The sequence below is a fragment of the Ctenopharyngodon idella genome, chromosome 17 (genome assembly GCF_019924925.1).
Source record: "Ctenopharyngodon idella isolate HZGC_01 chromosome 17, HZGC01, whole genome shotgun sequence".
Lineage (NCBI taxonomy): Eukaryota > Metazoa > Chordata > Actinopteri > Cypriniformes > Xenocyprididae > Ctenopharyngodon > Ctenopharyngodon idella.
Genome location: NC_067236.1, coordinates 14,827,905 through 14,855,897, shown reverse-complemented (window position 1 = coordinate 14,855,897; position 27,993 = coordinate 14,827,905). Strand labels below are relative to the sequence as shown.

At 36.7% G+C, this 27,993-nt stretch overlaps 2 protein-coding genes across 2 annotated transcripts; one reads left to right on the top strand and one right to left on the bottom strand.

Annotated features, from left to right (window-relative positions):
• Positions 1–1,945: 1,945 nt before the first annotated feature.
• ap5m1 (adaptor related protein complex 5 subunit mu 1) lies at positions 1,946–8,666 on the bottom strand. The gene is made up of 8 exons (XM_051867610.1): positions 8,391–8,666; positions 5,226–5,889; positions 4,914–5,141; positions 4,569–4,708; positions 4,288–4,373; positions 2,684–2,796; positions 2,481–2,577; positions 1,946–2,223 (listed from the first exon to the last, which is right to left on the bottom strand). The coding sequence occupies exons 1-8, from the start codon at positions 8,456–8,458 to the stop codon at positions 2,132–2,134; spliced, it is 1,488 nt and encodes a 495-aa protein (XP_051723570.1). The 5' UTR covers positions 8,459–8,666; the 3' UTR covers positions 1,946–2,131.
• A 169-nt stretch (positions 8,667–8,835) lies between these two features.
• Positions 8,836–26,156, top strand: exoc5 (exocyst complex component 5). Its single transcript, XM_051867607.1, has 18 exons — positions 8,836–9,019; positions 9,838–9,932; positions 13,064–13,211; positions 13,349–13,543; positions 16,159–16,223; positions 17,077–17,105; positions 17,194–17,303; positions 17,410–17,454; positions 17,567–17,707; positions 18,361–18,443; positions 18,620–18,829; positions 18,934–19,081; positions 19,219–19,327; positions 21,830–21,950; positions 22,046–22,132; positions 22,247–22,355; positions 22,493–22,708; positions 24,585–26,156. Exons 1-18 carry the CDS (start codon positions 8,993–8,995, stop codon positions 24,771–24,773), a joined length of 2,127 nt encoding a protein of 708 aa, XP_051723567.1. The 5' UTR covers positions 8,836–8,992; the 3' UTR covers positions 24,774–26,156.
• The last annotated feature ends 1,837 nt before the right edge of the window (positions 26,157–27,993 follow it).

Here is a 27,993-nt window from a genome sequence, read left to right as displayed (position 1 = left end):
TTATTTCAGTTTAATTATTATTATTTTTTAAATACGCCTACATAGTTTTTATTATTACTGATTTCAGTTTTAGTTATTTTAGTAGATCAGCCTTGTTTTTTATGGTTTTATATATATATATATATATATTACTATTAAAAAAGGTTCAAACATTCACTGATGCTCCAAAAGGAAACATGAAGCATTAAGAGCCAGGGGTGAAAACTTTTTGAATTTAAAGATCAAGGTAAACTGTACTTAATTTGTCTTCTGGGAAAAATGTAAATTATTCTTCCGAAGGGCAGTACTAAATGAAAAAATATGATATTTAAACAAAATAAGAAAAATGTAGACATCTTCATCCTGTTCAAAAGTATACCCCCCGGTTCTTAATTCATCGTGTTTCCTTCTGGAGCATCAGTGAATTTCTGAAACTTTTGTAATAGTTGCATATGAATCGCTCAGTTGTCCTCAGTGTGAAAAGATAGATCTCAAAATCATAAAGTCACTGATGTTAAGGGTTCAAATATGCAAGATGCTGGAAAACTGAAAAATGGATTTTTCTGAAGAACAGAGCTCAGTTTACCTCGGGACAAACAAGGGACTCATGAACAACCATCACAAAAAAAAAAAAAAAAAAAAACAGTCATAGATCATCCAGGTAACCACACACAGTATTAAGAATCAAGTAAACTTTTTAACGGGGTCATTCTTATAAATTCAGCTTTTTTTGTCTTGTGGATTATATGTAAACATCTTTTATGTAAAATATCTTACTCAGGACAGTACTAAATAAAAAATAACATGCATTTTTTTATGATCCCTCTTATTTTGTTAAAATAATGAACATTTTGCAGATTCTGCAAGGTGTACCTTTGTATGATGTATGATGGGGAATGGCCCAAATGACTACAGGAGCCAGTCAGACTAAGAGGAAGTGTGAAATTCTCCAAGAAGCTCTTTTGAATACAGACAGACTCATTAAGGAAATGAAGAGGACCTTATTGGGGACTTGCCTCAGCCATAAGATTGATCACGCTCAGTGTTCTAAGGAGGAAATCCTTGTGAGAATGCAGCCTTGCCTTAGACACAGCAAGGCAATCAGTAGACGTGGCAGACAATTAATCTCTCAGACAATGCTTTGCTTCAGTGGAGAGCTCTTATGTGGCTCCAGCTGAACTATCATCATCTTGATGTCTTCTCCATGGGAATTCTCAGCCGTAATGACAGCCAAATGCTACTCAGCTGCTAAACATACCTATGCAGAAATGACTGCTTGCTGCACCATATAAAGTGACACAGAATTTATGCTTGTATTTAGTTTTAACATTTAGGATAGGTGGCATAATTGATTTTGTATTGTAACAATTGTAGACCAGAAGTAAAGGGTCCTTTAGTTGCAATTTGGATGACTGGTTTTTTAAGTCTCCATTAACCGTTTTTGTTGAGCAGGAGAGAGACGGAGACAAGCTTAAGTGGGACCTCTATGGGTCACTTTGGAAACTAATTAAGAACCTCTTTGGATACCAGTCTGGTATTTCTCTTTAACAATTGCCTTCTCTCCTTCTCTGCCATCAGAATACACTCTTTTCAACCTCATCAAACAAACACAGGGCCAAAGTCCTCTTGTGAATGAGCTCAAGGAGCCTCTATATAAACCAGCTGAACAGCTAATAGGGAAAACCAAAGCCTGAACAGCAGTAAACACTTAGCCTGAAGCTAAATAAAAGGACTATTAATTGAATTTTAATTCTTCTTTACTTCTTATTAGTAAAGAAGAAAGAGCATTTGACTAAAAATGGCACAGATAAAATCTTTTCTTTATATATAAAAGACAGTTAATAACTAAATAAATATATAGAATATATTATATTATATATATTATAAATGTTTAACAGGTTCTCTCTGACCAATCATTTCTTATATATCAGCCCATTTTTAGCTAAATAAAGTAGTCATGCACACATTGTGAGACACTGAATATTTTATTTTGACAGATTAGAAAAAATTATACAGTACATGAAAGTCATATTGTAAATCAAAGCCAACACTGTATGACAGCAGCTTTTGTCAGAGACCACATTTCCATACAGAATATCATTTATTATGATTTATTTATTTACAATGATTTATTAAGGCCAGTGTGCATTAATTAATGATGTGACAGCACCGTGAGTCCAGATGAGATGGGGGCGTCACCTGTTGAGTTCCAAATGTAGTATTCTGAGGAGACCAGCTCTCGTGCTACAGAAAAAAAAGGTATAGGTTAATTCTTATTGCTGATGTAATCAGTACTGTTAACAAAGATGAATAATTACTGTACTGTAATGTATTGCTCATCGTTAGTTAATGCATTAACAATCATTAATATTAATAACTAATAGGACCTTTTTGTAAAGTGTTAACATATATATTTTATTTCAGTTTTATTTCAATTCACAATATTTTTTTTAATAGTTTTGGTTTTAGTTACCAATAACAACTGTCACTGAATCACTTACTTGTGACAATACGCGGTTTGGCAGATGAGTAAACCTGCACTGAGTGTTGGTCCACACAGCAACCAGATAAAGTCAAATCTGGCACACGGAAATAAAGCTGGAATGAATGCAGAGACAGATTAATACATCCATCTTGTGCAATAAATTGACACTCAATATCTTATTATAGAAAGAATAAATTAATTTATCCTAAATTCACCCACTTTTATATATGCAGTGAGTCCTGTGCATAGAGGGTCTGTTGGTCCAGCAACAGACCCTGAAAAATGAATAGTCCCCTCCAGTGATGCTTCACGAGACTTTGGAAACTTCTGCCCTGAGGAGGTACAAAGACAAATGTCTGTTATATAATTATAAAGCGGAAATTATTAAGCAGCAATTAATGAGTCTGAGCACAAAAAAGCCATGATGAGTTATGCAAGCATGGCTGGGAGCATCAGACCAACTGCAACAATGAGTAATTAAAACCATTTTCAGATCATTTTAGTCAAAATGGCTGAAAAATCAGGAATTTAATCACTACTAATTTGATCTAATTGCTTATCCCTTCTGACCAATAGGTGGGGCTGTTACCAAATTAATATGGTGTGGTCATTGTGAGGTGACAATGACACATACAAAGTTTACTGTCAATATGCCAAAGCTTTGCAGAGTTACAGCCTCAGAATCAGCTTGGCATCATGCCATCAGTTGAACTGATGCATTATTCGATAATGGTTTGGTCAATCAAAAAGCTCTTAATTATTTTTCTTGGCATGGTCTGAAGGTGATCTGAGTCAATTTTGGTGAAAATTGGACCAACGGTCTAGGAGGAGTTAAAAAAAATAAGTTTTCAAAGAAATTAAAAATGGCAGACAACAATTTTGACTGACTATGGCATACCTTGTATCATTGTTCTCAGTATGACTCAAGGAATCTATCAAGAACAGTTTTACTAAAATAGGCAAAATTAATCAAAAGCTATTAGCATTTTTTAAATTTTGACATTCAGGGCATTGTGCCGATGACCCAAATAGTTTCGTAATACGCTGATGTGTTTATAAAATAAAGCTTTTTATGACAAAATTCAAAATGGCCAACACCCAAAATGGTTGACATGGGAAAATTGGGTATAATTTGACTCAGTATGCTGCATTGAATCAAAAGACACCAGTTTTCATCTGATTTTTGGGAAAACCGTTCAGAAGTTATAAGCAAAAATAGCTATTTTTTATATCTCCTGACGGCACTGTAGCCTTAGGTCATGCTTGTGATGACATGTACCATGATTTGTCTCAATACGCTAAAGCGTTGTGGAGATATAGCCTAGCCTCGCATCCATGCTCTTCGTCGAATCAGATGTTATTTAAAAACAGTTGAGTCCATCAAATAGCTTTAAATAACTTTTTACTAACACAATCGGAGCCAGAAAAAAGTAGTTTTTTTTCCGGAAAATTCAAAATGGTGGATTTTCATGGCAGAAATAGGGTGCAATCGAATCTTCTTGAGCCAAGGAATCAGAGGAAAAAATAATTTCTTTCTAGCCCTTATGGTTCAAAAGTTATAAGCATAAACGTAAATGCAAAATCGGAAAGTTGGTGGCACTAGAGGGATTGAGTTAGAGATTCCAAAATTGCTGTTATTAATGTGCAGACTGTCCTGTGTGCCAAATTTCATCATTTTCCCTCAAGCATTTCTATGGGCTGCCATAGACTCAAGAGCAGGAGAAGAAAAAGACGGAATAAGAAGAACAACACTAATGGATTCAATAGGTGTCTAGGCACCAATGCAAACGTGAAACATCATGGAAGATTAAGAATAGACATACCAAGGACCCAAACCAGTAAGTTCTTCTCTTTTGACACCTCAAGCTGTCCAGAGCTCACTTTGACCTCCACACTTCCCATTAGATTCCTGTGAAGAAGCACACACGAAGACACTATAACAGCCAATTTTATAAGCACAACAATACAGAACCAGCTAAAGACAGTAGAGACCACTACATAATGAGCCATTATAAACATCTGACTGAAAGTGTAAATGCCTGCACCCCTCCCAACACATGTGGAGTACAAAATTAAGCTTTTTCTACAAATTTACATTACTTACTTGTTGAAAAATGGAAGGTGTGCCTCACAGTACTCAAAACTGTTTTTGACACTTTCATGGAGCTTCAAGACGACATTAACCTTCAGATGATTCTCCTCTGCCTTCAGCTGGTAGGAGCCAAGAATTGGTGGCACAGGTACCTCAAAAAAGTTATAAGCCCAAGTCAGTTAAAGACACCACAGATTATAGTGTGTGTATACAAGTTTAGAGTCAGTATTGTATTTTTGATCAAATAAATGGAGTCTTGGAGAGCAAAAGAGACTTAAAAAAAAAAAAATGTAAAAATCGTACCGACTCCAAACTTTTAAACGGTAGTATATATACTATTGCTAGAATAAGCTTTACCTGTGAGGTGTAACTACAGAGTCTGAAAAGCTCCAGAGGTGGTGAGAAAGGGAATTTGTATGGCCCTGAAAAGGCGGAACTGTCATTCACATCCACACTGCAGGCAGTGAGAATGCTTGCATCCAGAGACGTCACACAGGGATGGACAAGAATGTCCTGCAGGGGTGAACCGTTGGGTGGGAGTGTGAGGGTGACGGTCACATTGGGCAGAACACCTTCAACCTCACACTGAAAAACATGAAGTAGCAAATGTAATGCAAGTTTAATAACACAAATCAATCTATATGTTCAGCATACAGGATGGGGACTAACTTTGCACATGACCATGCCGTACACATCCCAGAGATCCTGTCGACTACTCTTGCCGTACTGCATGGACCTCACCTTCTCGGTAAGGGCCACACTCACTACCGCCCTGCCTCGATGGACCCCTGCCTTCCAGGCTGGTTGTTTCTGAGCCCCCCCTGGGCTTGGAGCCACAGCAACAGGCACCGATCCAGCTGGAGGAGGGGTGTCCAGTGGCCTCCCCAAAGGGCAAACCTGCACAAGCACAGAGGGAAGGGCAGCCAAACAAGAGGCCAGCACATCAGGCTCTGGTTTACCTCCAGGGCCACAAAGGAAACCCTGCAGGCCTGACAAAAGAGCTAAGCCCTGAGAGACTGGGGCCAGGCTGGGGAGAGGAGGCCGAGGCTCAGGGGGTGCTTCCACTAGAGGAAGGCAGGCTAGGATTAACGCTCCCTGAGTGACAATGAGAACGGGCCAGAGGGTTCTCCCACCTGGGCCATCTAGACGGAGTTCCACAGCCGGTGACCGGTGCTGACGGGCGCAGTTGTCCCGTGCTTCTACATAAGGTTTGTCAGCATCCACCAGGCCCAACTCTGTCAGCAGAAGCTGGGGTATGACACGGTCCTCCGGAACAGCCACATACTGAGTTCCAGCCAAGGATTTGGCACGGAATTCAACTGTTGGGAATCGTCTAAATGAAAAAAAACAACAACATAAAACTGAATAGAAAAGTAAAACAGAAAAATCGAAAAAGCATGCTACCATTTCTTTCAAACTACTGTAGTATGCATGCTGTGTTTGTATTTTTTTATTCATGAAAATCCTGAAAAGTCACCATAAAATCAAAATTGACAATTCTTTTTTTAATGTAATATTGCATTATTTATTATAAATGATCTATCCTTGCACATCTTTTGTTTTTGTTTTTTTTTTAATTCATGTTCCCTCATAATCTTTAATCTAAATAACTTCCCCTCCCTCTTTCAGAGATATCTCTTCTCTGCTCTGATGTGTTTACTGGCATGAGGGCAGGACAGCCTGTCACTCACATGACATCACAGCAATAGCAAACTACAACCATCCAATGATCCAATCAATTCCCAAAGGACAAAATCAAGTTCCGACCTACATTTTTTCTTGTTCAAGAGGCCATTTCTCTCTGATTTATGTCACAATAGGGAAGAACAAACTAATTGCAACAAACTAATTTCTTTTCATGCCGACTTTAAGGTGGAGTTACATTTAACGTCACATTTAATGTAATCCAGTCATTCCAAAAAGAATCTGAGCAATCTGGAGTTTTACGTGAGGGCAAAAAAGGTTACCATCCAGTGATCCAATCAATTCCCAGTGGACAAAATCAAGTCCTGCCCGACATTTTTTTCATGTTTGAGAGGACATTCCAAAAAGAATCAGAGCGATCGGGAGTTTCGTGTGTGGGCGAAAAAGGACACACAGACTTTGTTCATGTTGGTCACGCAACTGCGCTGCGCTGAACAACAGAAAAAAGCAGCTTGGTTTGAAAGTGACTTCTGTGCTTAATACATCTTCATGCTACTGACAATATACACTGGACCTTTTTTGCACACTAAATTTCACTAATGTCACCACACCTTTACAAATTTTTTTTATACAGAATACTGTATCTCACAAAACATGATTTTCAGTGGGCTCCACCCACTCAATTAATTAATTGAGTAGTGAATGCAGCACAGCACTTCCATGTTAACGTCATAACGCCGACTCATTATTGGCCGGCTCCTGCGTCAGCATCACACGCATGCGTCGTGCTGCTCACGTGTACAGCGTCGGCCAAAACTGAGCTGGTGTTCTGACATAAACATGGAAGCTCTGTACTGCGTTCACTGCGTCAACTGCTTAGGGGACTGACAGGAAAGAGGAAAAATTGTTGTATAAAGTTGTTATTTTTGTATTGTTTTTGCACACAAAAAGTATTCTCGTTGCTTCATAACATTAAGGTTGAACCACTTTAGTCACATGGACTATTTTAACAATATATTTAATGCCTTTCTGAAAAAGAATCAAATCGGATTTCTCTCGAATTCCAACAAAAATTTCTTAATTTGTGTTCTGAAGATGAACAAAGGTCTTACGGGTTTGGGACCACATGAGGGTGAGTAATTAAGATAAGAAATTTCATTTTTGAGTAGACTAACCCTTTAAGCTTCACTATCGCCACCTAGTGATAAGGCATTCAGATTGTATTACATTAATCACCAGACGCTGCAAGTCATCCTGTTTGTTTTTCTTTAGTATTTTAATCACAAAACTCTACAGTAAATTCTAATTATATGGAAGGGGTATGGTTAGGATAAGGTTTAGGGTTGGGGGTAGGTTTTTAGCTATAATAGTTTATTTTATGTTTTACTAATAGCTGTTATTTCACACTTCATAAGATTTGAAAGCAATGCAAGTTAGCCTTACAAACATTCCATACATAAAACATAAAATAATTTACTTCAAAGATTGTTTTAGTCAATGACATCCATGCTTGTTTCTTCGCGGGGAGGCATAACTTGTAGTAGTAGGTGTAACTTGCAGGGGAGTGGTTTGTAGTACTGCGGGACGCAGAGACAGACTCTTCTCCTCTTGCCTCCCCTGAGCCCATTGGGTTTTAACAGACCCCCTAAGCCTGCAGTGGGTTTGGTGGGGGTAACTGAGAATGAATGGGGAAAAGTCAAGTGAGAGGAGGCAATGCCTCCATCGCACTCTGATTGGATATGATTCATTATGATTGGATATGATTGGTTTGTGTGATACTGTAAATCCCACCCCTTGTTTTTGCACGTTTTCCGCATTCACAAATCAGTCTGAATGAACAAAATTATGGTACTAATGGAAAGACTAATTAAACATTAAACATTAATAACATTGTTAATGTAAAAAAAAAAAATACAAAACAGAATTGTATTTGGTTTCTTTTTTTTTCTTTTTTGATGTAATGTAATGTTTATTTATCAGAAATATGTGACAACATTAAGTGTAACTGGGACATGAATTTACATTTGATTCTTTCTATCTATCTATCTATCTATATAAATTTAAAAAAAAATGTGAGGACTTTGCCTCCTTATTTCAGAACACCACTGCAGGCCAATGCAGAATGAGTAAAAGCAGTATGTTAGTATGCCATTCTAAAAAAAAAAAAAAAATCACAGACAGTGTCCTTACCTGGAAAATCGTACTTTTCCAGATTCACCCTTCTCGTGCGAGACAACCCAAAGTGCTCGTATACTCATGCTGTTGTTTCTGTCCCTACTGATGAGTGGGACTAATCTAACATGCCAAACATCTAGCAAAGTATTCAATTATTAGTTCACTCCGTAAGACGAAAGATTTTTTTTTAATTGTTAACAGTTCAACACTGAGTGACCGATTTAAACTTAAGATACATGTTTAAAGAAAAGAAAGAGAAATAGAGGAACTCGCCTCTATGTTATTCCCATCTGACAGCTTGTTCTTCCTGTTTGCCATTGATCACGTGACATTTTGAGGCGTGGTCGAAAAAAAGGATGTTTCTGGATCAGCTGTAACAAACTGCGCTGCTCTCAGCTACTTCGGAGTAGAATATCATAACTGATCTCAGATCTGCTTTCAAGCACTCTCAAGCCGTATCCTCACCCCCTATTTCTATTTCCGGCCCGGTCATGGCAGCTGGATGCAGGAAGCAACTGTTTTCAGAATAGATATAAACAAGAAGCAAATTATAGTCTCGAAAGACGCTCTTTAAGGAGTATTTGCGGACTTACCTTTGCTTTCTGGCGCAGTAAAATATGGCTACTACAGCTCAGTTGTTCGAGGTAGGTCTGTTTTTTTAAATATGGCACGGAAGCTGTCAAGGTCTGCATTACAGCTTGCAGATAAACTGTTTCCATAGCTCATATAAGTGCGTCATTCGCGTGATGCCTTTACATAGTTCAGTTTTGACATAATAATGACATGCTGCATGCCGGCAGTAGAGCAGCACTAGTGAGAAGCTAAACACCAAGCTGTCACAAAAATACCCTACCCAGCTGTTCGTGTTGTCAGAGGACTTGTTCATACAAAATGATGAATAAAATCTCCTCAGATCCTCTAGACCAGGGGTATTCAATCTTTTAGATGCCACGGACCACAAAATATGATTATCCTCGTGTCAAGGACCCCCATTCTACAAAATTTTAAAAAAGCAGCTAACGTTACTGTTTATTTTTTTATATATAAGGACCTAATTTATACTGTAAAAAAATATTGCATTAATCTATTTACTTACTACAGTACTGTAGTGTTATATGTATTATTTATTTAAATGTATTTAATTATTTTAATCTATTTTTATTTAGTATTGATTTTAATTCATTTTTATTTATTTATTTAGTTTAATCTTATTTTGTATTTATTTTTACACTTTTATTTTATTTATTTTGATTATTATTATTTTTTAACTTTTCCCCCCCAGCACTTCCTTGTGGCTCCCTGGGGGTCCTTGGACCCCAGTTTGAAAACCGTTGCTCTAAACCATCTTTGTATAAATAATCCAGATTATCATCCTTATTTATTAAAGCTTATTTATTTGTGCATGTCATTATTACATTATTACATTACTTATTCGTCTTTATTATATTCATAATTTTACCAGGAGCCATTTGATGCTGATGAGTATATTGAGAGACTGGCATGGAGAACACCTGGAGGAGGTTCCAAAGGAGGTGCAGAGGCATTTGACCCCAAAAAGTGAGTCACAAAATATTGATGCACCATCGGTCAAACGTTTCGGCATATTATTAAAAACCTTTTGATCTAAAGACTTGTGCTTAAATGTTTGAAATTCATTTTGTAGACAAGCATATGTTTGCTTATGTATGGATTTCTTCTTGAAATGCTTGAGTTGTCTGGGATAGAAAAGGAAAACAAGAGGGCCAGTGTAGATGGAAACTCCTTCAGTGCTGCTGTGTAAAAAGATGAACATCATGGATGAACATCATGAAATTGGTTAAGAGAACACCAGAATGTGCAGAGCTGTAATATAGCCAAAAGTTGGCCATTTTATAGAAGCTTAAATGTAAGATACTTTTGATTTTAACAATTTTATTTTATATAGACTGAAAGAGAGAGGTGAATGGGATGGGAACAGTTTTATTTTTCTTATCCCATAGTTTTGATTACTATTATTCAAAATGTGGATAATCATAAAGAATGTGTAATGTGGATACACTTTTGACTGAGCTTACAGTTTAGATTTTATTAATTTTTCAACTCTGCAGTTATTGAAATTTTTTGTCAATTTTACATTTTTCCCAAATTAGGGCCTAGTTGTACATACAGTGACCCAAAAATGCTTAAGCCACACTTCAAGTTTGTTTGAATATTGTTGCATTATATAACAAAACATTATACTAAGTTGCATTTATTTTAAAGAAATGTAAGACATTTTTTTTTTTTTTTTTTTTAGCAAAACATTTTACCCCCAAAAAAGTTTCAAATAATAAAACAATAGATATATTGTTCAAAATGAATGCAAGAAGTATTTAGTCTCTTTCTGGTTGTCAAACATTGGACAACAGGTAGAACATGTTCATAGTTAAAGGGTTAGTTCACCCAAAAATGAAAATTCTGTCATAATTTACTCATCCTCATGTCATTCCAAACTCGTAAGACTTTCGTTCATCTTTGAAACACAAATGAAGATATTTTAATAAAATCTGAGAGATTTCTGTTCCTCCACTGATACACAGCTACACAACTCCCTCTTTGATGCTTCAAAAAGTTCATAAAGAGATTGTAAAACTAATCCATATGAATTGAGCGGTTTAGTCCAAATTTTCTGAAGAGAAATGATTACTTTATATGATGAACAGATTGAATTTAGGCTTGTATTCACACATAAACATTCATCATGGGACATCAGATATAGTAAACAGAAGCTCAAGCATGGTTGCTTGACGTACGAGAACCAATGAGGTTCATTCCTGTATTACGCAGCATTGTTTAAGCTTCCGGAAGAATCAATGAGGTTTGTTCTCGAGTGTCAAGCAAGTACAGTTGGGCTTCTGTTTATGTTTGCTGATCAATGTTTAGATATGAATAAAAGACTATATTCAATCGGCTTATCAAATAAACCAATCCAGTCTTTTCAGAAAATTTGGACTAAACCGTTCGATTCATATGGATTAGTTTTTACAATCTCTTTATGAACTTTTTGAAGCGACAATGGTTGTTGCGTAGCTGTCAATGGAGGGACAGAAATCTCTTAGATTTCATCTAAAATATCTTCATTTGTGTTTCAAAGATGAATGAAAGTCTTACGGGTTTGGAAGAACATGAGGGTGAGTAAATGATGACAGAATTGTAATTTTTGGGTGAACTAACCCTTTAATGTGATGAACTACACCTGTGGTTACGCTGCTAGGACATCTGTGTGAAGTTCAGGGGAACTGACTTCAAACATCCAATAAAAATCAATTTAGAGATCAGTTGGTTAAAAGTAATTAGTAAAGTGGCATTAGTAAAGTTTTTTTTTCTTCAGAGAAAAGGTCTAGCACCATTCTTTGCCACTTGTTTTACCACAGATGTCACAGATATATTGTTTTCTAATACAATGGAATTCATTTTTAGTGTGACTTAAATGCCCAAAAGTGAAAGAAATCAAACTTCATTTTTTTTTTATAATTATGTAGTGTCCACAATCACAACAGTCAATTCACTTAGACAAAAGCATAAAAAAGACCAGTAGTTTACTTTAACACACACAGACACAGCAAAAGTGCTTTTGACTACCAGAGCAGAAACATCGCCCCAAATTTTACACCAAGTTCTCAAATAACCGACCATGAAGAGGCTGTTGTGAGCTGGGCAAACCATTGACTTACAAATGATGGAAGAGAACAAATTTGAGGGGAAGAGATGGAGAGGAAAAAGAACTTAAGCTGCCAGCAGCGTTTAGGGAATTACGGTGATATGAGATTATATACTCATCACTTCAGAATGTTTTGCTACCACCCAGAGAATCCAAACTTGCTGAGTTGGAGCTTTTGACTTTGCTGTCCTACAAGTTCTTTGAAATGCAGCTGACGAAGCTTTTGGTTGTATGTGTGAGGTTTCCTAAATATTTGCGCACACGCATAGCACGGAGAGACTCTTTTTATGAAGAACCACAATTTATGGTAACAGGCCATTAGCTGATTTGCTGCCGAGGTAAGTGCTTATGTGATCTTGACAAATAAGATGCTCTCCCTGGATGCTTTTTTCGCTTCACAGTTTGAGATCAGTCTCTTAGATTTTTTCAGAGTCTATTTGGAGAAGTATTCATGAATGATAAATGAATCTCAGCCCAGCATATACTGATCCCTGCCGTTGAGCTGGTTTCGGGATCTGGGAACAGAGCTTCAGGCATTTTCATATGATTGGTCATGTTTTATATAACATTTCCTCACAGATTACATGCTATAGCCAAGCTAACCTAATTTGGGACGTAAGCCTGCATCTCGCAAATCAGACTGTGAAATGGATCCTTTTTCAGTGTTCTGTGGACACAAAGAGTGTTCTTTGGAACGCTCATCGAAGCCTCCACTCTAGTGTACTTTTCATGTACTCCAGAGTTCTGGTTAAATCTACTTTGTCAGCGATTCTCCTTCTTTTGGCTAGCAACTAGTATCCACATAACCTGTCTACACAAATTTTAACATAAAGTGAGATCCAGAAGTGTGTGACCAATTGTCAAAATGCTTCCATTTTGCATTAAATACTACAAACATGTATTTTAATATTCCCCTTTTCTATGTTTAAAGTATTTAAAATGCTTGTCAACAAGTCAGAAAATGTGTTTTGCCGCCTGCAGCTCTTTAATCTCATGTCTTTGGTTCCAGGTTGCTGGAAGAGTTTGTAAACCACATTGAGGAACTAAAACAGCTGGATGAAAGGATCCAAAGGAAGGTGGAGAAGTTGGAGCAGCAATGCCACCGTGAAGCCAAGGAGTTTGCTCACAAGGTCCAAGACCTGCAGAGGAGCAACCAAGTCAGTGGCCCTTACATTTTTGCATTTATTTTAACACGTCAAAAGGCAAGGGGCTTTGAACTATTTGGGTAACCTTGTGTTACTTTACCATCAGTTACATGTATAACCTTCACTTTCTTGTTATGCTTGTTTCAAAGGTAGCTTTTCAGCACTTCCAGGAGTTGGATGAGCATATCAGTTATGTAGCCACCAAGGTGTGTCATCTGGGAGATCAGCTGGAAGGTGTCAATACACCAAGACAGAGGGCAGTGGAGGCTCAGAGACTCATGACATACTTCAACGAGTTCCTGGATGGAGAGCTGCGCAGTGATGTCTTCAACAATCCTGACAAGGTTGGATTTAGATAGACTGCTTAGTAATACTCAACTTCAGAATTCAAGAGGACCACATTCAAATCACAGATGATACAGAGGGCTGAAATTATATATTATTGTTTAATTTTCTGTGTAAAAAAAAAAAAAGGTTTCAGGTCAGTTTCATTTCAAATGTAGCTACATCATTCAGAATCATGGACAAGATATGAGTGAATTCACTTGACGTGTAGGGTTGGGTATCATTTGAAATTTATCGATTCCAATTCTGCTTAGCGATTCCGATTCCTATTGATTCCTAGTTTCGATTCTAATAAGGTAAAATAAAAAAATAAAGATAAACACTTAGATATCAAACATATTTATTTTGTGTCTTTTTGAAAAACCATTCTGTTGCAGCCGAGTAACGTGAACAAAAATCAGCAGCCTACAAGAGGAAAATTTGCCTATGGTTTTAACAAAAATACCACAACAAAAACAACTAGACTAATATAAATTTTAAACATTAAATGGTTAAAGACAAGTAATAAAATAAGAACAAATAAATTAGCAATATCATAAAAAATACAACTGAACACCTTTCATGTACAGAAATTGAAATCAAATGTAAAATAACACTGCATAGTTTTCTTTTCATAAATAAAATATAGATTAATCCTCATTAAAGTCACAAAATATATTTAATCAAGATCAGTGAATGATTTTCTTTTGTTCTTTGATTTACATTAATGACAGACAGCACGTTTATTAGGCTGCGGTCACTTTAAGACCAAACGGACGGATCCAAAATACTGTTACACATGCGTTTTCTTTTTCATCTGTTTACGTTTACTTAAGACAAATCCGGCTGTGTTTACGAGGATATTTTGATGTAGTTTTGTGCATATTGGTCCATTCAAGCACAAAGAAACTCGAAAGAGAAGTCAATTCCGGCCTGAAACTACCTTTTCTGCAGTTGAAATGTGCGAAACGGTTCGGATAGAGTCCAGAACAGGCACCAAAACAGTGGCTCTCTGTGGCCGCCGCTTCAGATGTGTGCGACGGCACACAAAACAGTGTGCAAGTTCTCGTCTTCTTGCACTTAAATAGTTTACAATCACATTAAAATGTGCGCACAGTAATCGTAAAGCTGAATTGAAATGCACGTCTTATCAAATTCCTGGTTCTTGGAAATTTGGACCCGATTCTCAATACCCAACCCTATTGATGTGTGGCATCAGTCATAAAACGTTGTTGTACATGAATGTGTCATCTTTTGCAAATGGAAGTTGGGTGTATGGCAGAATGTGGTTCCATAAATCATCCAAAGCCTGGTTTATGTTTGACACATTTGTACAACGCTCTGTGCCCATCTCACCATGTCATGTGCTTTCCCTTTCTTTGTCGTCATCAATTGGAGTACAGGAGATCATGCCATTTTGGCTGATGCGAAAGTTCTTTGCGACGTATGTTGCCACTAAGTTACAACTTATCCGTTAACTTATTCACTACTAAATACTTTGCACCACAACAGGACTTTCTAGACAGTGGTCTATGTTGAAGTAGTAACCGAAGCAACTGTTGCAACCAAAGCCGCTAAAATTTTCTTCATACACAACAGTGATGCATACTGACATAATGGATGCCTGAGGATAGTATATGTGGCCTGCTTAGATGTTGATGTACGCCAACTTAATTGGAAATGACACTTTATAAGTTAATCTCTCAAGTTACTCTGTAATGATGTGACCAACCCTGGGTGGCAAGTCTTACGTCTTCTGATGCTATTAGCATAAGGCCACCAACGTACTTCTAGAGAGCCATGTGGGAATATACCCGCCAGACTTTTCAATATTTCTCAAGACGTACACGCCTCCAGAAGAGAAAAGAGGGGAAGTGAGAGGAGCTGCCGGTGAATAGCTAAGGGGGGGTAGGGGGGTGAAGGGAAGGGAAATGGAAGGAACGAAGGCTGGGTTAATCCCTGTGAAAGGGAGGGCCAGGCCCAGGCAGCAAGGAGACAAGCGCCGGTAAAACCCCCTACTGCTGGGAGACGGCTACATCACTTACATGGGATTTAGCTAATCTTAGCTGGGGGACAGATACTTAGAAAACCTCAGCGAGGAGAGCGGAAAAGGGATGGATCCACCTCACGGGAGCACAATAATGATGTTAGCTGAGGCAGGCAGGAAAAGGAGAGTAGGAACAGAGGATATGTGGACGGCAGGGCCTTTCGGATCGCCTTTTTCTTCTCCTCGTCCATCGGGCTTGAAGGGGGGGGGTTCTTGTCAGGGTCCTGTTTTTGCCTAGACCTCCTACCTGCCTATGGGGACAGATTATGGGAGGTGATTTACTGAGGGATTAGCCATAGTCCATTCTTAATAGTCATGAGTTAACGTAAGGTGTTGGCTGGGCAGCGGCTGAAGGACAGGGGGTAAGGTCTGATGCTGATGAGGTTCAGGTGTGCAGGGCTGAGCTAACTCTTATCATCCTCATGGTGGAGGAGAAGAGCGAGGGACACATATGAGAGGGACAGATTTACCGTAAGCTGATCCCCAGATTTAAGGGTGCTGCCTCTGGCCTCTGTTTGTGTTTTGAGGTGTCTGTCCTGTAGTGACCATTTTCTGTCTCTCACCACAGTCTCTTCTCATCCCAAACAGATAAAAGAAGCTGCAGACATCATACAGAAGTTGCACCTGATTGCTCAGGAGCTGCCGTTTGATAGGTAAGCGACCTGCAGATAGAGTCTTGGCCATATTGGAAGTTTGGGGTACGGCATATTAATAATGGTGTGCTGTGCAAGAGATCATATAAACAGCACTGGTTACATGTTAACGGCCAAGGTATATTTACTTTTTTTAATGTGTATGCTAGGCATGTGCATACAGCTTAATGTATTGCCTTTCAAAGTTAACTCCATTTGATAAGGTATCGATGCACGCGTACTAGAAAGTTTCATCCTTGTCGAGTGTCTGCAATGTTTCTCTCCACAAGTAATAAGCGCCAACGTGTCAACGTGTTTACTGTTCCGGTATTGTTTGACAATAAAACAACAGCCTGAGCCAGTGTTGCCACCTATAAAATAACAAATAATTGTGCAAAAAAAAATTATGAGATTGTGTACGCTGAGCATACACAGTACGCACCATGAGATACATATTTTGCTTTTTATGTCACGCGCACTGTGTGAACCTATGCTTAAAAAATGTATAGTTTGGGCTTAATGCTGAAAAATGTATGTTATGCGCAACTATAGCTTCATCAATGCAGCTGCAAAAAAAAAATTGCAAACAGAATTCCAAACAATCCTCCCATTTGCTTTTGGTTATATTTGAAAATGCAACCGAACGCACTTCAAAGCAAGCGAATGTATAAATACATTGGCCAAGACAAAACAAATGAAAACTTTTTTTATTTAAAGTTTGTTTTGACTGTGTCTGAGATCTAAGAAAAAGTTCAAACATGTTTGTTGTGATATTCTCTCACTGATCATGTATAATGTTTTGGTTAGATTTGTTTTAAATTCCACTGTTCTTCACTTTTTCCCATGCTTTTTTCCTCGTTATGTCCCTGTTCAGATTTTCTGATGTCAAGGCCAAGATAGCAAGTAAGCAGCTGTAAACTAAACAAGACCATGTTATTTACCCATCTGCTAAATATGCAGTGTTAACATAAGCCCTGTGTTTGCTTGAAAGGTAAATATCATGACCTTGAGCGTCAGTTGATCCAGGAGTTCACAGCGGCTCAGCGAAGGGGAGAAATTGGACGCATGCGTGAGGTGGCAGCAGTCCTGCTACATTTTAAGGTTTGTTGGGAGATACAATGAGAGCCCTCAAGATCATACCAGTTTTTTTTTGACATTTGTTAAATGTATAATGTAAAATTATTATTTCTTATCTTATTTGTTGTAGGGTTATGCCCACTGTGTGGATGTTTACATCAAGCAATGCCAAGAGGTATGTATTATTTGAGGATTTTCACTGTTTCTGTTCTTTATATCCATCAATAGTAAGCTTGATTTTTGGCTCAATGTTTTGTTATATCACCATGGTCTTTTGATGTTTGTAGGGAGCATATGTGCGGAATGATGTATTTGAAGACATTGCTGTTCTGTGTCAGCGGGTTAATAAGCAGGTTGGAGAGGTCTTCTGCAGTCCAGAGACTGTCATGGCCAAACTCATTCAGAGCATCTTTGAGAACAAGATACAGGTACATAACTCACATCTACTCATTAACAAATTATTAGCGCTGCTTGCTAAGGCTATTGCTGCTTTGTGTAAGGGATATGAACAAATCAAATTTTGCCTGGATATGATAAAAAAAAATCTGTAGACTTAAAGAATGAAAATGATCCATACCAAGGGACTGTAATATAGCACTACTGCAGACTACTACACCCAGAATACTGTAGTAACCACTTAGCAATACTTTTTCAAATACCTAAGCATTATAGCTGTGAGTTTTGCATAGGCAAGTACTACGCCCTTTTTCTTTCTTCAGAGCACGTAAAAACTCTAGTTGCATCTTGCTATTGTACTGTGGAGTGTTGTTATACAATATAAAATGTCTGTAGTCTGTACCAGTAAAATTCCACAATTTTCTGTACTAATTTTGGTACCAAGGCAAAAACTTTTGTAACACACAGATCTATTTTGACATATCAGATTTTTTTTTAACATTTCAGTATCAACTTAGTATTTGTGTTGTCAAAGCTACCGGTTCTTTTGTTATACAAATTGCCTCTATTCACCTGTCAGATTAGTTTATGTAAATATATTACATACCCAGAAATAGACTTTCTGTTGGTCAATATAATTTTTAAATAACCAAATTGACTCAAATTGTCCCTTTTATGATTTCAGGCTCATGTCAAAGAAAAACTAGATGAGACCCGCAACTCTGATGTGGAGCAATACCTCAAGAACCTCTATGACCTCTATACACGGTATCAATTAGTTATTCGTTATTATTATTTAATTACTATAATTGTTCACTTTGCTCTTATCAGACCTGGTTTTCTTTTTTTTTTCTGAAATGTTTTAAAGTCTCACATGTTTGTTAAATTCATGTGCTTTACTGAACACCAGTTTATATAACCCCTTTTTTTTTTTTTTTTTTTAGGACAACGGCACTGGCTGCTAAACTCACAGACTTTAACTTGGGCTCAGACAAGCACACATTTCTATCTAAGCTGATAAAGAATATCTTCTCCTCTTACCTGGAGAGCTACATAGACATGGAGCGACAATATCTTCAAAACCGCAGTGGCATGATTCTTCAGCGCTATTACGACTCTAAGAACCACCAAAAACGCCCTGTAGGCACTGGAAGGTGAGGAACTGTTGGTTTGTTTTTTCTTTCCATTCTTTTTGCAAAACTATGTTGAAAAATATAGCTCTTACCTTTCCTTCCATTTCTTCTCCTCATTTTGACAGTATCCAGGAGCTAAAAGAGAGGATCAGACAACGCACTAACCTGCCTCTGGGACCTAGTATTGACACACATGGAGAGACTTTCCTCTCACAAGAGGTTGTAGTCAACCTGCTACAGGAAACCCGGCATGCCTTTGAGAGATGCAACAAGGTATATGAATTTTCAGCAGTGATTTGTTACAAAAGATCTGAATTTTAAAATGTCAAAATCAAATGTCTTTTTTCAGTGTTGGAAGTTGTGGGCCATAAACATTAGCATTATAGATCCATTTTCTGTCTTTGTTGCAGTTGTCGGACCCAGCAGATCTACCAAAGAATGCCTTCTCCATCTTTCTGCTTTTGGTGGAGTACCTGTGTGTGGACCATATAGACTACGCTCTTGAGATTGGGCTGTCAGGTATGGCAAACTCCATCTAAGACATGGAACAGTTGATATCAGTGCTACTCTAAAACTGTAGTTTGACAAGCTACAAGCTACTCATAAGTTAAAGTAGTTAAGATACAGTCAAGCTACCATTCTGAAAATTTGTTAGCTACACTACAAGTTACTATCAAAAAGTAGCTTGCTACTTTGAAGCTACTTTGATTGATTGATTTATTTTTTTTATTTTTTTTTTAATGCAGTGCACTTTTTTTTTTTTTTTTTTAAACAGTGACATTGTATATTACAAAAAACTGAATATTTGTTAATGAAGAATGTTTTAAGTAAAAGATTTGGGGTTTAAAACAACATAATGCAATACAATTATGATCTCAGAGTATTGTTTAACTTTGTGAACTATCCAAAGATACACACAATACTCAAATATATATCTCAAACTGACTGTCAAAGTGCAAAATTGCTACAAATGTAACATCAATGTAAGAACAAAATGTATGCAACTTAAATATACAGGAGTCAAAAATGCACATTAAACTCACAGCACATGTAGTGATGGATCTGTGAACGGAGCTGCTCTGAGGCGTGAATCATGAGCTGCTTGCATGAACGCAGTGCACTTCGCTCTGAAATTTAGTTTTCTGTTCGATTGACAGATGCTTTGCCAAAGCAATGGCATAAAACACAACATTATTGTTGTGTCATTACAAAACTGTAGCAGGACAGAAACTATGGCAGGTCATCATTGTAATTAAATCAGATATAGACTTTTGACATAGAGTGCAATAAAGCAGGATAATGAATCAATTTAAAAAGGCTATTATTCACCTGCATGTGCTTGAAGTCTTCTACGTGAAATATCAATGCACTCCTGTACGTCCTTTAGCCTACATAATCATCAGATGATCTCTTCTCAGTGAACTGTAAAGTTACAAGATGTGTGACATAACAATAGATGGTGGTGATGCACAATTTTAGTTCATGATCTAATATTAAGATGATGATGCTGCGCTGCTTCAGTGCATTGCAGGGTCGTCAGAACGCAAAATATATTGTAGCTTTTGGTTGCACTACACCGATACTTGCTGAAAAAGTAGTTTGCTACTGGAAAAGCTACATTTTTTTTAAAAAGCAACTGAGCTACTGCCAAGCTACTGAAAAATGTAGTTAGTAGTGTTGCTACTTGTAGTTAGCTACTCCCCAACACTGGGTGATATATTATATTGCACAGTATGTGAGCAACAATTTTCATTCAGTGCCTGACCTCCACAGTGTTACTCATTCGTACTCTTGTGTAGCTGCCTTCATGCAGAGTTTATGCTATTTAAATTCTACTTGTGAGTTTAGAAATTGTAATTATAGGTTTGTTCAAATCAAAGTTATTTTTGTAAACTAAACTGAAGACTAAATTAAAACATTTTTTAACTGAAATAAAAAAATTAAACTAACATAAATGCTCATGACTATGAAGAACTAAAATAATTATTTAATTTTTAGTTTTGCTTAGTCTGTTTTGTCCTTAAACCTAGCTTCTACTGTAACATAACGATGCCACTAGAGGACGATAATACACAGGCCTATTGACGTTTGTGTTAGCAACAACAGTGTGAGAACCACCGCCATCATGGAGAAAACCCAACTATCAAGGAACTTTAAAATTATGTTTTTTAGGCCTGAAAGAGTAATGGAAATTATTAAAATATTGAAAAATCATTGAAAAGTCATTAAAATTTCTTTTGTGGATATGCATTTTGTAGTTATGTTCTGCTCTAAAATATTTAATTGGATAGATATTGCTCGTGTATAGAGTTAAACTTGCTTGAAAGCCACAGTGATGTGTATTTGTATGCAAAAATAGTTTTGTTCGGGTGGTTCTTTTTCAATAAAATGGTCAAACCAGTTCACAAGATTGTCTGAATTAATTAATATTGAATCAGTCTGAAATAAGTTTTAATTCTTATTCATAAATTCTTTAAATAAATTCTTATTCAAATGATAAGATGAGGCCATACTGTAGAAATGTATTAAAAATAATGGAAACTATGTTATTTATAAATTTGGGAAGTCTAGATATTGTATACGATCCATTACACAAATGTATATTTTCCCTCATTCTCCTTTTATACCTTAATATTAAAAAGTAATTAAGATTATAATTAAACTAAAATTAGCAAAGATCTAATTTTCATTAGATCTAAAACTAAAAACTACAACTAATAATGAACTTTAACAACAAAACAAAAACTAATCTAAATTGGAGTGAAATTAAAATCAAAACCTAATACAAACTCAATTAAAATATGCTAAAACTATCATAACCTTGGTTTAAATGTATTTGGACTTAAATTAAAATGGACTTGCTGAGCTTTTTCCCTTTACTTCTTGACAAAGACAGAAGGCTTTTTAGTGCAAAATTCCTGCATGACTTGAAGGCAGCATTAGTTTTGAGACTAATCAAACACATTTGTGTGTAAATGAATGAATCTGAAGTGACAATGCTCTCTTATCTGTCTTTCACAGCTATCCCATCTGCAGATGCCAAAAATGCCAACCTCTACTTTTTGGATGTGGTTCAGCAGGCCAACACAATCTTTCACCTCTTTGATAAGCAGTTTAACGATCATCTTATGCCTCTTATTAGGTGAGTTTGTCCGACTTTGTTTCACTAGCTTCTGACTCTGCAACCGCTGACTGGTGACTTTCCTGTGACATCTGTTTGAACTCTAACCCCTGTAGCTCCTCTCCTAAGTTGACGGAGTGCCTGCACAAGAAGAAAGAGGTGATCGAACAGATGGAGGTGAAGCTGGACACCGGGATTGATCGGTTGGTTCAAAACTCTGAAAACTTTTTTTTTTCTTAATCAAAACCAATCTTTGACTTCATCATTGCCATTAAATGCAATTTCTGTGACCTTTTGTAATGTTTCCTTGTTTTTAGGACACTAAATTGCATGATAGGCCAGATGAAGCAGATCCTGGCGACTGAACAGAAGAAAACTGACTTCAAGCCAGAAGACGAGAACAATGTCATGATACAGTACACTACAGTAAGATATTAAAATGATGTACTGTTTAATAATTGTTCTGTCAGTGCAGTGAAAAGATTTTTATTAGTAGCAGCAGGCATATTCAGCCCGATTCTACTGTGTTTAATATGTCGTTTGTCCTGTGCTCTTTCTTCAAGGCATGCTCAAAGGTGTGTGCCTATGTGAGCAAGCAGGTGGAACGTGTGCGGAGGTCCATGGATGGTAAGAATGTGGACACGGTTTTGACCGAGCTGGGTGTGCGGTTCCACCGGCTGATCCATGAGCACCTGCAGCAGTTCAGCTACAGCTCCATGGGTGGCATGCTAGCCATCTGTGATGTAGCAGAATACCGCCGCTCCGCCAAAGATTTCAGGGTAAGGAGAGGTCAAAGGTCTTATTTTTGCCACCTCATGGCATTATGTAGATTTTATTTTATAATGCCTTAAAGGGATAGTTCACCCAAAAATGAAAATTCTGTCGCAATTACTAACCCTCATGTCATCGCGGACCCATTAGACTTTTGTTCATCTTCAAAACACAAATGAAGATATTTTTAATGACCCCTGAGAGATTTCTGTTCCTCCTTTGAAAGTACATTCTTCCTAAACTTTGACACTTCGAAAAGTTTATAAAGACGTTGGGAAAGTAATCCATATGAATCAAGCAGTTTAGTCAAAGTCTTCTAAAGACACACGATCACTTTATATGATGAATGTTTAATTTAGGCTTTTATTCACATATAAACATTGATCAGTGCAAACATCACACAAACATAGAGGGCTCATCAAATATGGTAAAACCTCAACCATTTTTCTTTAACAAAATAGTAAAGATGTATACTAAATGCTGCTAAATGAATAAATATAAATTTTAGAATGTCAGCCATTTGTCTGTTTATTGGCAATCATTAAAATGTATTATTGTTTTGAAAAAAGTCTCTTATGCTAACCAAGTATTATTAGGTAACACTTTACAATAAGGTTCATTAGTTAACATGAACTAATAATGAACTGCACTTATACAACATTTATTAATCTTTGTTAATGTTAATTTCAACATTTACTAATACATTATTAAAATCTTGTTAACATTAGTCAATGCACTGTGAACTAACATGAACAAACAATGAACAACTGTATTTTCATTAACTAACATTAACAAAGATTAGTAAATACAGTAACAAATGTATTGCTCATGGTTAGTTTATGTTAGTTAATACATTAACTAATGTTTAACTAACGAACCTTATTGTGAAGTGTTACCTATTTTTAAATGTAATTTATTCCTGTGATGGCATTACTCCAGTCTTCAGTGTCACATGATCCTTCAGAAATCTTTCTAATATGCTGATTTGCTGCTCAAGAAACTTTTTGTTATTATCAATATTTAAATCGCTTTTTGCTGCTTAATATTTTTGTGCAAAGCATGTTTTTTGCAGGATTCTTTGAACAGAAAGTTCTAGAGAATAACATTTCTTTAAATCAGAACTTTTCAATATCCGTGTATCACGAAAAATATTAAGCAACACAACGTTGATGATAAGAAATGTTTCTTGAGCAGCAAATTAGCATATTAGAATGATTTCTGAAGGATCATGTGACACTGAAGACTGGAGTAATGATGCTGAAAATTCAGCTTTGACATCACAGGAATAAATTACATTCTTAAAATATATTAAAATAGAACGCATTTCTTTCAAATTGCAATACTATTTCACAGTATTACAGTTTTTACTATATTTTTGTTCAAATTAATGCAGCCTTGGTGCGCATAAGAGACTTCTTTCTAAAACTTTTGACCGGTAGTGTATTTTTGTCATAAGCCAGAATATCAGTATCCATACAATTGGTAGCTAAAAGTGTAATCAAATTAGTCAACAATATTCAATTTGTATTTTTTTGTGTTTTAAAAAAAACTGTCAATTAAAAAAATCAAAATACCTAATAATGAGGGAAATCTAATATTTTCTTTCCCCTTCAACCAACCAGCGAGTAGCAAATAATAGTTCATGACAGTGACGCAACTAAAACTAAACTTCTTGCTTCAATAGGAAATAGTCAACAAAGATAGAAACTGTGCCTACACCTCAGCACGAAAGTTATTAATTGTGTGTGATGATATAGAACAGCATTGTGATTGATTTTCATTATAACATTATTAAGATAAATCAAACCATTTTTAATTTTTAATTTATATAAGGCATGCACTAAAACAGTAGACTAACAATGACTGCATCAAAACCCTCCACAGGTTCCTCTCGTGCTCCAGCTCTTTGACACGCTTCATGCTCTGTGTAACCTCCTGGTTGTTGCCCCGGACAACCTCAAGCAGGTGTGCTCTGGAGAGCAGTTGACCAACCTTGACAGGAACCTCCTCCACGCTTTCGTTCAGCTGAGAGTAGACTATCGCTCTTCCCGACTGGGCCGGCATTTCAGCTAATGACTGGCAAGGCTGCCCAATTACTGCACAGCCTACCATACTGAGCTGCGAGAAACACAAGTGGCCAATCTTAAGTGGCTTTTGAACTGTCTTTGTTAATAATTCAGTGTGGAAATTAAACTTTGTGTTTAAAGAACAAAAGAGCAACTGTTTCAAAGCTCAACACTTCCAAGGTTGCTCCGTTTTAAGTTAACCCGATTTGTTCTACATGCACGTTTTAATGCGAGCATAGTGTTTCATCTCAGATTTGCTAATATTTTGTTTATAATATGATTTTAAAAATTTCAAAAGGATAAGAGTAAAAGGATGTTTGGTATATTTTCCCTGTGTTTTTGGCTTCTAATGGAGATGAACTGAGGTGGACCACTTGAATTGACTTGAGTGGTTAAGAGACTCCTTTTTTATTTGCTTTTTATTTTGATTGTGCCAAATCCATCCTCTGTGGCTCTTCTGGGATGAAAGGGGCGGTTCAGCACGCTGCTCTGGATCAATGAGTTTGTCCAACTCATTTCACTCAGGCTCTTGTGCACACATAGGGCTTCACGAAGATGACATTACTGTTTTGAGCTGAACAATGCAGGTGTTGTACAAATGTTCATTTCACTTCCTAAATTCATTTCATACTCTTACAAATACAATTTAAATTGTTTTAAACACGAGTGCATGAACTCATTTAGTTTTAGGATTAAATTTACATTAGATTGCCATTTAATTTCTGTCTGATTTACATGCAGACTTCCAAAGCTGACCTTTTCCAGTGTGCTCAATGCTAAAATAATAACTTCATACATGAAATACAATATTTCTGAGATGTAAATGATAATTATTGCATCTGTGCTAACAACCTGCTGCTCACTAAAATCAAAGTAATATTTGCATACTCGTATAGCATTACCGTAATTAATAAAGAAATGATTGGTGCACAGCACAATATGAGGCAAACAGCTTTGAGAGTTGTATGAAGATTCAAAGGGCTCAGGTCACATGGTGTTGGGTTTTTGCTCTGATTCTTTCTTTGCTTTTTGTATTCTGACATCTGTATGGATATTCTGAAGCTCAGTGGTCAGAAATGCGGGAGTTACCACTAGTACCACAAACCATTAATCCAAGAGACTTTCATCTGACAGGGATGTGTTGAATGCAGTAATGTCATATGACTAGTTGAACTAACCCTTAACCTCTGTTGAAGAGGCAGGGGTCTAGATCTGTGACCTCTAGGCATGACCTAGGTGTTAGACTGTTAGAAAGGATTAGATGATTCTGTTATACTGTACTGATTTCAAACCTGAATTTATGTCAGAATGATGCTACATATGAGCTGATTCATCTGTACAAGCTGCTCATTATAATCAGTTATTTCCAAAAATAAAAAGTGTGAAACAATGAGATGTTTTATTGAGGGTGGCCTCAAAGCCCTATTTCTGTCCTGATCATGTGTTTATTTATTGGATAAAATATAATCCAAACTATTATTAAACTAAAAATGTTAAAGGTTAGAAGAAAAAAAAAAAAAAAAACAGTATTATGATCAAGTGAGCATAAGGGTGAATTTTAAATAATTTCACTACTTTGGTTTTAGCAAATGTTGCCATTTTTGCAGTGTCCCACAGGTGCGATGCACTAATTTCTCAAATGAAAAACTAGCCGTTTATTATGACATTTTATTGGTGTTTCTTCTTGATTTTTCTCTATTCTTCTTCTTCTTCTTTTTTTTTTTTAACTCCTCAATCAAATTCTTCCAGACATGTTTTCTGGAAATATTGTCTTAATTGGTAATCAAATAGTCTTTTTATAGAAATATTTTTCCTCTGTTTCTCTATTTTAAATAAAAACATGATTTACAAAAATATGGCTAACAACACATTCTATACAGAGATACTGTCAGGGAGTGTTCACACATTCATGGTTAACAGAGTAATGAAAATATTGAAAATGACATGAAATGAAATTAGGATTTCATTGTAATATCTCATATTTCATGTTAATATTGTTATTGTTATGCTACATTCACCTACACTCACCATTGAATAAACATTTTGGGTTCCCCAAAGAATCTTTCAGTTGAAGAACATTTTACTAATCTAAAGAACCTTTTTCACTATAAAGAATCTTTTGGGGAATGAAAAGTTTCCATAGGTAGAACCTTTATTTATAGTGCCAAGTGAAAAACGTGCACTCTTAAAAATAAAGTTTCTTTATTGGCATCGATGGTTCCATGAAGAACCTTTAACATCCATGGAAACTTTCTGTTGCACAAAGGGTTCTTTATATTATTAAAATGTTCTTCACATTAAAGGGGTCATATAATGCCATTTTTACAAGATGTAAAATAAGTCTCTGATGTCCCCAGAGTGTGTATGTGAAGTTTTAGCTCAAAATACCACACAGATTATTTTTTATAGCATGTTCAATTTGTCACTTTTTGAGGGTGAGCAAAAACGCTCTGTTTTTGTGTGTGTCCCTTTAAATGCAAATGAGCTGCTGCTCTCAAGAAGAGGGCGGAGTTTCAAGAGCTCATGTTAGCAGCGCTGATTACTTCATGCAGACCAGCGTTGCCAAGTCTGTGGTTTTCCCACAGAATTAGGCTACTTTTAAACTGTTGCCGCGGGTTGTTTTTCATGTCCGCGGGTTGAAGCGACCCGAAATAACATGATATTTAGCCCCTGGAAAACTCGGATTTTACGCCCTAAAATGCAATTTTCACTGTGGGACCCCCCTGGAACACGATTGGGCTGGTTTTAGGCTAGTTTTGACTAGCAATTGCATGGGTTTTGTTGTGAAAACCTGCCAACCCTGATGCAGACTCACTTAAAATGTCAGAAACTGTTCAGCCTTTTATGTTCAAACCGGAGTCGGACAATGATGGAGAGACTCAAGAAGAATAAGTGACAACTTGTAGAATGTAACAAGACGTTTCTGAATGGTTAGTTGATTAATTTATGTAGCTGATGTGGAGTTAACTATCTTAAAGTCATTGATTAGCATATTATGTCATGATAATTTATAAATCGCTCGTGTGGGAACTGTTGTAAGATCCTACAGAGCCAGAGAATATATGCTGCATGAAGATAGAACAGGTATAGTTTAGTTTAGTTTATGGTTATAACTTATATTGTCATCTTGCTTTTATGACATGCTATTGCATTTCGTGTATGGCCTCACCCCTTTGTCGCGTGTTCTCGGGCGCAGGGTTTATGTAAATTTTAGGGTTAGTGATGTC